General features: G+C 41.2%; 1 protein-coding gene across 1 annotated transcript in view; it reads left to right on the top strand.

Annotated features, from left to right (window-relative positions):
- Positions 1 to 12440, top strand: part of FIBP (FGF1 intracellular binding protein) — a 41079-nt gene that overhangs the window by 18150 nt on the left and 10489 nt on the right. The window contains exons 4-7 of the mRNA XM_089658096.1: positions 3498 to 3624; positions 3708 to 3808; positions 6186 to 6319; positions 7176 to 7281. Coding sequence (XP_089514222.1) covers positions 3498 to 3624; positions 3708 to 3808; positions 6186 to 6319; positions 7176 to 7281 — 468 coding nt within the window. The remainder of the gene's footprint in view (positions 1 to 3497; positions 3625 to 3707; positions 3809 to 6185; positions 6320 to 7175; positions 7282 to 12440) is intronic.

Genomic DNA, 12440 nt, shown 5'->3' with positions numbered 1-12440 from the left:
CAGTTTATATTTACTAAAATAATTGCACTTCCATGTTTTGTGTACTGTGGGAGACCAGATATAGTGAATGCAGGGTCCTGGGTTTAGTAACTCTTTAACTTCTTTGCTGTGCTCCATAAAAGTGTCTCTTGCTGCTCGGAAACACTGGAACATTTCTTGCATGGGCAAAATGAGTTTAGTAAAAATGGTCGCCATTCTTAAGCTATTTTACAACATTTAAGCTCCACCCTACTCCTTAAGCCCCGTACACATGATTAGAATATTGGACGAATGATCGCCCATTGTTAGTCTCATATCAAAAGTGAAGAGGTTAAATAATTCAGAAGTGATGTAATATAATTGTATTGTCTTTTTGGACTAAAATTTTACTGATTAAATGAAAATCGTACGATTTGATATTGAGAAATTTTTGTGCTTGTCCCTTCGATCAATTTTGGACGAAAGCTGTGTATTAACAATCAGATTATTGTACGATCGCTTTGAAAGCAGTATTTTCAGACGAATTTCTGATTGTGTGTACTAGGCTTTAAGCACTGTGATCTCAAGTGTGTCTATAAAATGTTTCAGGAGTTCACCTGGAACAGCAGAGCAAACATAGACCTACGTATTCTACAACAACCTTCCATCAACAGAGGCCTCTATTTTCCTGATCTTGAAATGTATAACACAGCATCTTTAAAGTGGAACTTCACTCTCTCAATCAACGTTGATTATTTTTAGTACTTATGCTGCTAATATTACTAAATAGATAGGAAAGTATATTAAATTTTTTTATATTTCATCAGTTACTTCCTGGTTTCCATGCCTAAGCAAATGATGTCATACACCCCAGGAGTCTTTAGGAGGGAAGGAGGGGCTCTCAGCTAAGCACACCCTCCTGCCCGAGCTAAAGGCAGATGGATTCCAGGAAGTAAATTCATCTGCTCTTACTCAAGATGGCCTCAGCCAGAAATGCTACATGGGTGTTTTACAAAGTGATTTTTTAGCAAAATAAAGCATTGAGACCTGGATGGATGGGGGAGTTTGCTTTGAATACTAAAAATGAAATGAATAGCATTTTTGGTTTTGTGCTACTCAGATGCAGGGTATTTCCACTTTAAGTAGATACTGTATGTGAGGGATTGGTTTTGGAAAACCTCTATGTATGTTGATACTGAACTTAATCAAAACATGACTCCCCAAATAACTTGCTATGAGTTCTTCACATACATATAGAACTCCTACCTGCTGAGGATATTTATAAAGAAATGATGATGTCCTCTATATCTATACATCACTCTCCATTTGCTTTAGGACTCAAGCAAGCAGAGCTCTATTTATTATTGAAAGAATGGGAAAAAAGTGGTAAGAGAACAGTCTGATAGCCTGACATGTCAGCCATATGACTGACATAGAGTTGTGCATTTAATTAATTTAATAAAACAATGCAGAGTGCAGTAGACAACATCCACTATCCTTTATAAATTGGTTCCTTTGTTATTGGCCCTTAAAGCAATGCCCTTCATAAAGGACTCATGCTTGTCTTCATATTGAAAGAAATGTGTACTTTGACCTATAATGTGGAGATAGTAAGTAGCACAGGGTTATGTTCAATTTGCACCCCTGCCACCATGTTTGTTCACCCAAACCAGAGAAAAACCTGGTTCCCCACAATGCAGCAATTGTTGATGGAACAGCCAGTCTCTACGCCTGAGCATTTTCAATGGGTCAGGGATTGAGAATTGTCTAAACACCAACTCAGTGTTTTCATTGCTCTGAGTTGTATCAGGGAAACAGAGTAGAATGTACTCTTTGTACTCCCTACTCTAAAGCAAACCTGTCACTTTGCCCTGTAGAGGTTCATGTTCACTTTAAAGGATAAGTTCACCTTTGGAACATGTTACATATTCCACCTGTTTTTAGGGTGGAACATGTAACATGTTCCCATTGCCGCAGCAGCACCCGATGCCCCCCCTCCATCTGAGATAGTACGGGGAGAAGTTTCCGCATACTATCTGTCAGATTTGAAAACCGTGCGGCTGTGCGGGGCTACAGCCACGTCACTCATTCACAGAGTTCTGTGAATGAGTGCCTACAAGTCCTGACAGCCTTAGCGGCTGTCGATTTGTAGTTCTCAATGAACTACCACGGCGCTTTGTCCAAAAATTGAAATTATCCTTTAACCCTCACCCTAACCCTTCTTTATGTGAGCTTAAAGTATAGCTAAAGGCAAACCTTATCTTTTTTTTTTGGACAGAGTGGAGATGGATTAGAACACCTGTTTTTCCCAGTTTTTATTGCTGCCTGTATCCCCGTTAGGGAGATTTACTCTGTATTTATACTGTTTACCAGTATCATTGAAAGTAAAGGAAAATCCCAAATTTTGGGTTGTCCCCAGAAAAGTATTAGAGCGGTAATCATCCATTGAGGACACTAGTTCTGGTGGGCTGGGGATCCTCAAGGGATTCCCTTAATGTGCAGGGATTTCCTCTTTTCTTCCTGTTTTGACTATGGGACAGGAAGTGAAGGGAACTCTCCTCAATGGGGAAACAGATGGGAGTAATAACCCTCCCTTACTTTATAAAAAATGTAAAAGAAAGTTTTGCTTGTAGTTCTTCTTAAACCCCTTAATAGTTTTCCTAAATATGTTTTTATGTTTTCTATGAGTGAATTCACATATGTTTTATAAATCATAGTCTCTATCAGTTTCATGAACTTCTTCCACCTGAAATACCATATTGATCTTGCCAGCAACCTTTTTACGGAAGCTGATCTGTGGTAGCGTGGTCAGTTTTCATTCTTTAGCTAGCCATTCAGGTACAGGATACTGTGCAGGCACACAGCATGCCTGTATTGAGTTAGTTTGTTCAGCTGCCACACCCCCTGACCAGTCACAGCCTGCCTTTGGCACACACCCCCTGACCAGTCACAGCCTGCCTTTGGCACACACCCCCTCCCATTCACAGCCTAGCTCTTGAACACACCCCATGATCAAGTACAGCCTGCATCTTGCCAGACTGCGTGTCTGCACAGTGTCCTGCAAACCACCGCCCATTATCTGTTAGTTAAGATGCGTGGTCACATGACAACTTTTTAACCTTGTGAAAAAGGTAAGGTCAGAACAATAATTTTTTAAACTATGCAAAAGCAGTTGTGGTGCCTACACAGTCATAAGTGTACTGGAAAGTCTCTGTAACATAATATGTTCACAACGTCTTTAAATACTCAGCACTCTTGCATGAAAATCCTTTGTGATAAGACTAAGGATCCTGCACTACAAGATGCTGGTTGTGGAAACAAATCATCAAGGTATTCATCTTGTAAAAGAAGCCAGAGCACCTGGAGAAAAGTCACTTAAAACACAGACAAACGCCATGCAGCAGCTGGCACTGGTGGGTGTTGAACCTAGCAATGAATAATCGTGTTTGTTATTTAGCTGTTATATAGTCCTGGATGACCATTTTATCCAAATTGTAGTCACTATTTTGATTGCTGAATGTAGCTTGATTCCCTTGTAGGTATTATGCATTTGATGAAGCCTTTGTCCGGGAAGTTCTTGGTAAAAAGCTTTCAAAAGGAACTAAAAAAGATCTGGATGACATAAGTGCTAAGACTGGAGTGACCCTGAAAAGCTGCAGGAGACAGGTACATTACTTTTATAATCTATTGTATACTCTGCTACTACGTTAATATTTGTGTTAAAGATTTCTTCTTTTTTTCTTGTATAGTTTGACAATTTCAAGCGGGTGTTCAAGGTGGTTGAAGAAATGAGGGGCAATTTAGTGGAGAACATTCAGCAGAATTTTCTGTTATCAGACAAGTTAGCCAGGTCTGTCTGCTTTCTTTTTATTTGTGTTTTTCTGACACTTTGCTATCATTAAGAACATAGATAAACCATCACTGCACCATCCTCCTCTTCAGTTGTTCAAATAATGTCAAATTAATATCTACAATCCAACAGCAAATAAATTGTGAATAATTGTTTCTGGGTCTAAAGTTAAACAAACATGCTTAGTGCTTAAAGGGATAGTTTACTTTTACCACAAAACTACCTTTGCAGATAAGGGGCGCCTGTATATAAAAACAAACTGTGCAGCTCTGACTAAAGTTGAATAATGCCCTTGCTATAGGTGTACGTCTTTTACATACAGTTCATCCAGAAAGTATTCACAGCGCTTAACTTTTGCCACATTTTGTTATGTGCTGATTGGGACCTTCAATGCTGCAGAAATTTTTCTGTACCCTTCACCAGATCTGTGCCTTGATACAATCCTGTCTTGGAAGTCTACGGACAATTCCTTGGACTTCATGGCTTGGTTTGTGCTCTGACATGCACTGTTAATTGTGGGACCTTATATAGACAGGTTTATGCCTTTCCTAATCATGTCCAATTAACTGAATGTCCCACAGGTGGACTCCAATCAAGTTGTGGAAACATCTCAAGGATGATCAGTGGGAACAGGATGCACCAAAGCTTAATTTTGAGTGTTATGGCAAGGGCTGTTAATACTTATGTACATTTTTTTCGTTTTTTATTTTTAATAAATTGCAAAGATTTCAAAACGAACTTCTTTCATGTTGTCATTATGGGGTATTGTTTGTAGAACGTTGAGGAAAAAAAATAATTTAATCCATTTTGGAATAAGGCTGTAACATAACAAAATGTGGCAAAAGTTAAGCTCTGTGAATACTTTCTGGATGCACTGTACCTCATGAAGCCTGACTGGAATACTCCCAGGGCATTGCTAGGACGTTGCTAAGTGAGACCTAGTCATTACTGCTTACCTTCACCATCATAGGTGTGAACTCACAAACTCTGAGCTCAGAATTACTCCATCAGGGGGGAGAGAGAGCATGTGAGGGAGTTTGAAGCAAAGAAAAAGCTCAGTCAGGCTTCATGAGAACACCTATAGCAAGGGCAGTATCCCTCAGTTGGTATCCAATGTGCATGTACTCGTCCAAAATCACCCTTGTATTTAAGGCAGGCAGAAAAATAGGGAAAACTACCATAGTGTAATCTCATTTCTTACATTTAAAGCCATTAAAATTATTGCACTCACAAAGACTTGCATTACAATCGCAAACAAACCTGGAAGCGCCTCTGAAGTGCATTCCAAAGAAAGGAGGTGATGCCACCAGAAGCCCCACCCAACGCATTTCATCCTAACAATGGATGTCTTCAGGAGATATAATGTTATGAGAAGCTTTCCAAATTCTAGGTACAGGTTTGTTTGCCAAAGTGAAAAAACAAGCCTGTGGATGAGAAGTTGAGGGTTTGGAGAGAGTGTATTAAGAAAGGTTGTTTTGCTTTCTTGTCGTGCTGACATCAGGATATAGTGATATGCAGGGAGGCTCAGACCTATATTTCTAATCCTCTGTAGAAAGTTTTTGCATTTGTAGATACCAGTTACCAAATGCACTGTGGAGGTGTGTGCAATAAAACAACCCCAGTAAACTTTTATTGTAATGATCAGAAATAAGAACACCTAACTAACGGGAATTTTATTAGTAGATCGAAATTTTTTACTAATGGAGCTATGTTGCTTGTGTTTTATTGTGCTGTCTTTAGATCATTCTTATTCTTCTTTTTTTTTTTTTTTTTTTTTTTTTTTTTTATTGAAACCATATATTTGCTGCATCAGGGGCCAGTAACAGTGTAGGTAGTTCCGCCCCCCAAGCTTTTTATGCTTACAGAGCAACACTTCCTTGCTGTATTCCAGCTGCAGCATATCAGTCTGTCTAAGCTCTGGTGTCGGTTGGTGTCAGAGTTTAGACAGAGACCACTTCAGACCTCACTCCTCATATGACAGTGTTGGGGCTTAGTGATCGGCTTGATAAGTCTGAACGCTGTTACATGGTGGAGGTCATGTCCTCCTTCATACCAGGAAGCCCTGGTCCTGAGCAAGTGGACAACTGGTATAGGGGCATGGCTCAGTAAGTATAACTGCCTGAGGGGGCTATATCTGCAAGCACTGTCAATTTCTTCTGAAAAGGAAAAATGACAGTGTCTCTTTAACATGCATATATTCTGGCGTTTGGAGACAGGTAAAATGGCTTTTCCTTGGGGACATTTCAGAAAATGTGGCAGGGAGTGTTCCTTGGCAGAAGAGATATTGGCAAAAGAATAAGTAGGTGCTTTGATGTTTATTCATGTTTCCTACATTTGCTATTTTAAGCTTTGCTGACCATGTGGTTTCCTTCCTTAGGGATTATGCTGCAATAGTTTTCTTTGCAAACAGTCGTTTTGAAACTGGGAAACGAAAACTTCAGTACCTGACATTTGAAGACTTTGCTACCTGTGCTGAACATATAATTCAAAACTGGACTCTAGGAGCAGTGGGTGTGTAAATAGGAAATGTGTGTGTGTGTGTGTGTGTGTATATATGTGTGTGTATATATATATATATATATATATATATATATATATATATATATATATATGTATATGTGTGTGTGTGTGTGTGTGTATGTATATGTGTGTGTATGTGTATATATATATATATATATATATATATATATATATATATATAATTTTTTTTTTGTAATTACCTCTCCCCTCCCTCTACTTCCATACTTCTCATCTAGGACAGAATAGCATAGTTTGTACATATCACTGTCTGTAGATTTCTAGGATATAAACATCATATATCCTAGACATCTTCAGGCCCCAATACTGTGCGTGCACTCCTAGTACTTTTGCTGGGGAATTGTATTGTTTTCAAGCTGCCAAAGTGTCGTCAGCATGTATACCGCTAAAGCGCTGGGTTCACATGCACTGATTGATGGCTCATGCGCACCCAACACGCAAACCAAAGAGTCATATTGTTTACATGTTACTAATACAATGGCAATTTGTAATCAAAACAATTCCCTGGCTGACTCGCTGGGCGTGCATATGCAATGTTTCAGCATGAGGGCCAGCATAATAAACCAGAAAGGAAGTTGCTGGATTATCCTTTGCCCTTATTGATAATGTCATTGGGATAGAGATTGGTCACATAAACATTTCTACAGAATGCAAGAAATTTTTCAATTGCATGTAAAGGTTAGTATATGTTTAAAAATTGCAATAAATATGGCTTTTTGTATTAGAAATTATGCAGTTTTTACCTTTAGAGTAACTTGATGCTGTTATTTTCACATGATCTTTCATATTACATTGTTTGTATTACAGTTTTCTTTTTTTTCCCCTTAAGATGTAGCAGAGGACATGGATATGGATTTGGATAAGGAATTTCTGCAGGATCTAAAAGACCTGAAAATCTTGATAACAGACAAAGACCTTCTGGATCAGCATAAGAGGTGATTAGTTTGGAAGGCAGCAAACAGATAACAGGAGAAAAGTATTTACATGTAACTGTGACCTTTGGACACTGGGCTTTGCATTGTGAAGTTTTCCAGACCTGTAGAGAGTTGTTAACTCCAACCCCACATGAAAATCCCTCATCTCTGGAACTCCAGGTGCTGGCTGCCCCAACCATGCTCCACAAACTCAGCAGGAAGTCTCATATCAATGATGTCAGATTGCATCCAACTTTTAATAGTGCTGGACAAAGCACACTGCAGTCCCTCCTAGGACTGACCCTCACCAACAATTCCAGTTGATCACATCCTGTGATCCAGCTTGTATTGGGTGAAAAGTTAAAAACGAGTAGTCCTAGGTAGGGCTTCAGTGTTCTTTGTCCGGCTTTAATAAAGTCAGATTTGATCTGACATCATTGGTTTGTGCCTTCCTGCTTTCCAGACCTGGGTGTACTGTGTTAGCTCAGAGAACTTTCCAGGTCCAGAGCTTTGGATGCAGCTCCAGGTGTGCCCCTGTCTCTAAAGACTCCCTTTATGAGTAAGGCAATTCAGGCTAAAACATCAGGAGCTACCTCACTGTTTATACTGTTGAACACCTTTCCTGCCACTTCCAGTTTTACTATGGTACAGGCTAAAGGATCCATTCTGTTTCTACTGCCCACCTACAGTGGTCAGCTCCAGCCACCTAAAATCCTCATTAGCACCAGCTGCCTTAAATACCAGAGGCCCAGTTGCACTACCTCTTTGTGGGTGTAGTATGTCCTCTCTAAGACATAGAGGGGACAATCTTGCTGCTACTAGTGAGCCTAATCTCCCCTAGTGATTATGGGGGCATTTACTCTCACAAGGAACTGGTACATGCAATCTGGAACCTGAAACCCCTGTTATAGAATTGTCATCGTCATCATCTTCCTCAGCTCCACTGGGCAAGGCTGAGTCCTCCTCCATATCCGCTAGGACCTGCGTGTCTACCCAGGAATTTTTACTCCATGTGTCCAGTTACTGGGGCACCCTGCCTGCAGGAGCTTTAAGGCGTGCTTCTGCACCTTCCTCTGCAAAGTCTGTTTCTGATTTTACAGAGTCCTTCTGTCAGGCTGGACCTTTGCTTCATTTTGCCATCCCTGATTAAGATTGAGTCCTAAAAGTCTAATAAATGGTACATATTAAACTACCATAGATCATGTATGACTGTATTATGTCAACAAAGTGGAGCTCCACCCAAAAGGGAAAGTTCTGCTTTAAGTACCAGTCCCCTGCTCCCTGTGAGGCATTGGCACCTTGGGGAGTGGGTACCTGTCAGAATTGGCAATCGGAAGTGGAAGTTGTCCTCCCTCCCTCCCTCCCCATAGTCTTCTGAGACATGTGACAGGTCCCAGAAGACTACGGGACTATTCACAAGGTGCGGTGCTACTCATGCATGTGTAGTGGGCACCCAGCTGTGAAGCTGCAACCTGTCACAGCCAGATGTCCACACTTAAGATGCCGGCACCAGGGAAGGCGTACAGCCACTGAAACCAGCTGCGGTGAATACACCTCAGGATTGTGGAACAGGTGAGTGGCTGGGTTTTTTTTTTGTTTGTTTTGTTTTTTTAGGTTTGACTGGATCTCTGCTTTAAGCATAGGTATGATCATGGGTTGTGATGACAAAAAGCGAAATAATGGAGGCATGATGGGCACAGATAAGCAGGTGACAACCGTTAATATTGGCAGTGTAAACAGGAAATTATAATCATGTGCATGTCCCGGAATGTGACAGACATCTATCCCATATTTTTTATATATTTGTTTGGGAAATCCCTATGTTTGCATATTTATTTTTTATATGAGAGTGTGGCATTAATATCTCTCATCTAAGTGTGGGGAGGATGGTTGGCCGCATCAGGTCTTGCTCCAGTAGATCTAATATTAGACAGATTGCCACTGTAATTCCAGGGCATGTATGGTAATTAAATTTTCTGCAATGGGGAAGTGTTACAGGTGAGGAGTATCCTGCTAGTTTACATGACCTTCTGAACTACTGACAAGTTGAAGGCACAGAAGCAGTTATGCATATATGTGTTTAGGTACACTTGGATATATTTTGTTGATGTTTGTTTATTCCTGGGTAATACAATTACAAAAACATTTTGTTTCTTTTCTTTTTGTATGTGAACTGACTCTCTGAACTTTTGAGAGGCAATCTGTAAATCCGTGTTCTATTCTCACCGTTGGTACACCGTGACCCTCCTTAACAGGAATTACACCGAGTCCCTCTTTAAATCCTTATTTGAATTGACTGTTCTTAGCTGGTGTCCCATTTTGGTCCCATTCACCACCAGATAGGTCCCTGTTTCAAGGAGCAAATGTCTGGAGCTTTGCTGTTCAGGTGTAATGTCTGATTATGAGCATCTCAACTTGTTTCTGTCATGGTGCTGATGTTCATACATATGCACGGAGCACTCTGGTTGCATGGTTGGGACGCTGATGTTGCATCCAAGGGGTCTCCAACTTGATAAATCTTGAGTGATGTCTTTTTGGCATTGCTCTTGATACCATGATTAGCAATGTCATGGGTGGCCGGAATTTTGTACCCTGTCTAGACACCCGCTTTCCTTCTTTAGGAGAATCCACTGTCTATGGTTTCTGTACCCCTTAGCATACCTCCTGTCCAGAGAAACTTACTGACCCATAATGTCATTCAGGACCAGTTCTGGCTCTCCCTTACCCAATCTTTTTGGCATTCTTCGTATGCACCTGCCAATTGTCAAAGCACTTGCTCTTGTGTTCACTCTAGTGCCCTCTCCTGAATATTCCTATTGTGGGATGCTCATACGGCCTCCTCTGAAGAGCTTTTGTTTTATTTTGTAAATCCTTGCCTAACATCTGTAAGATCTTACAAAATATGGTCTCGCAGGTGTCTGATGTTGGTAGTTACCTGTCACTGATGGGCTTCAGCTAAACCCTCACTAAAAAAAGGTTGTACACTCTGTCTACCATTGAACCCTTCATCAGCCGTCAGGGAGTTCACCCCTTTCCCCATCACTAATAAGTAAGGTGTTGGTCTCCTCTTTAATTGGCTGTCGGTCGTTCTCAGACCTCCTCTATTGCTGTGAACCTTGGCTCTGAGTGGGAGTGTTTCTGTGGACCAAACATTCTCTGGCATGACTTTAGTCTCCGCAGGTGAGCAGGTTGGTCTCTTCTCCCTGCCTGACATATCCCACTTACTGGAGTGTCCCCATATCCAGATATGGGGACACTCCGGTTGAGTGAGATATGCTGTCTGGTTTCCCAAACCAGATGGTTCTCTTTGTCAGGGTAACCTGCCTTGATCTGCCTTCTGGAATTTGCTCTTCACTGGACATTATGTAGGTGTTGCAGTGCCTTTGTCACCAGGAAGGTGTGGGAGCCCTGCCTATGACAGAACAAACAGACTTTAACTGGTGGTTTCTGCAACAAAGAAAGATCTTTGTTCAACGGTGCTCGTCATCTCCTACGTAGCAGTCAGCAGTCATCATTGGAGGGCTGTATGCCCCCCTGCGTTGTCAGCAGGTAGAACATGCTGGATTCCTTCTGCAGGTACCCCTTCTGTTGGTGATGGAGTACATCTGCAGGGCTTTGTGTGACCTGATCACTTGGGGATAGGTCCTCCTTCTGTAGTTAATCTGCAGCCTTTTGAGGAAGATTTTCCTGATTACCTTCCCATGTTCTTCCTTTTAATCAGGTAATTGTTAGTAGCAGTGAGGTTAAGTTTCCTGTTCTTCACTTCATGGCTTTGGACAATTTGCTGAACCTAGACGAGTTGGGAGATTACTAAAACCATGTTCCATATTCAAGGTTAAGCGGGTCCTGCAGAGTTGTTCGGTCAGGCCCTAGATAGACCTCTAAATGTTAATGTGGTTGGTTGTTTGTTCATCCTCCTTTTCTTCTGGTGCCATCGTCAACAAGTCTGGGATTTTGGTATAATTTCTACCCATACCTGTTTGGGTACCTCTCGTGCATCCTACCCCTGTAAGTCAGGCGAACTCTGAGATTTTACCCTTTGGGTACTCTGCTGGTCACAGAAACCACTTCACAATCCTTATAGGCTATAGCACTATGATAATTCTAACATTCTTAGAAATCTTATTTAGCAAGACTGGTTGTCTGGCTAGGAAGCCACCTTCTTATTAGTGGAATGGAACAGCAGAGGGCTCAAGACTAAGTACAGTAGTATGAGCACAGTTTTTATTAAGACGATTGGAAACTTACTTTTAGCTGTAAGAACAGAGCAGGATGTAAAATGAGCCAGGTAATGCCAAGAACCAGACTGGGACACATGGGGCACTGCCCCCATGATGGTTTGAGGAAGAAACCACAAGGCTTTGAACCATGTAACCACACCTCTAAGCTTTCTGTTCCACCCATGGTGATGTCACTTCCAGTCCAGTGCCCTGTGTGTTCAAGCCTAGGTATGTGCATTATCTGGCTCACCCTACAGCAGCATCTCATCCTGCTGATGGCCACAGCACCATCCTTTCTTTTAATAAAAATTGTGTTCATACTACTGTATTTAGTCTGGCGCACTCGGCTTTCCCATTTTATTTTCTCAGAGGTCACTTCACTCTTATGCGGAGCAGGCGCTGGTTTTGCATGGAGCAGGATACAGACTTTTTGGACTCATTTACATGGACTTTCTGGGGCTAACATGGTTGATGAGCGCCATTTGCTTGTTTTTGGTTCTTTCTTATCCCTCTTTCTTCCATGAATCCTAAGGGAGGCTACCCTTAGGTGAGCTTGTTGGTTACACTGAACTGCTAACAAAATATAATGAGAATCGTGTAGTAAAGTTGATTTACTTTTTCTTTCCAGTTTGGTATGTACATCTTTAAGAGGAAAAATTGGTGTGTTTCATGAAATGGAGGTTTGGGTCTTCCCGTATATGCAGGCTGGTGTTGTATGCAAGTCTGTTTTTTGTTTGATGTTCCTAGAGGCTTGCCCCAGTGTTTTATTCTTTTGAAGACATTTTGTGGGAATTTATCTGAGTTAATTCTATAGTTATGTTGTTCTGTCTGTTTTGGTGAGGTTTTGGTTTCATAGCCTCTTGCTGGTTCAGGCTCCATGTTTCTTCAAGTGGAGTCATTGCCCTTGGAAATTATTTCTTTTGTCCTGGTCATGAGCATCAGGTTGATCCCCTTGGTTGC

Source organism: Staurois parvus, unplaced genomic scaffold (genome assembly GCF_062004578.1).
Source record: "Staurois parvus isolate SC_StPar_1 unplaced genomic scaffold, SC_StPar_1.0 ptg001051l, whole genome shotgun sequence".
In the NCBI taxonomy this organism is placed as follows: Eukaryota; Metazoa; Chordata; class Amphibia; order Anura; family Ranidae; genus Staurois; species Staurois parvus.
The sequence above is the reverse complement of the archived record's forward strand: the minus strand, read 5'-3'. Positions and strand labels throughout refer to the sequence as shown.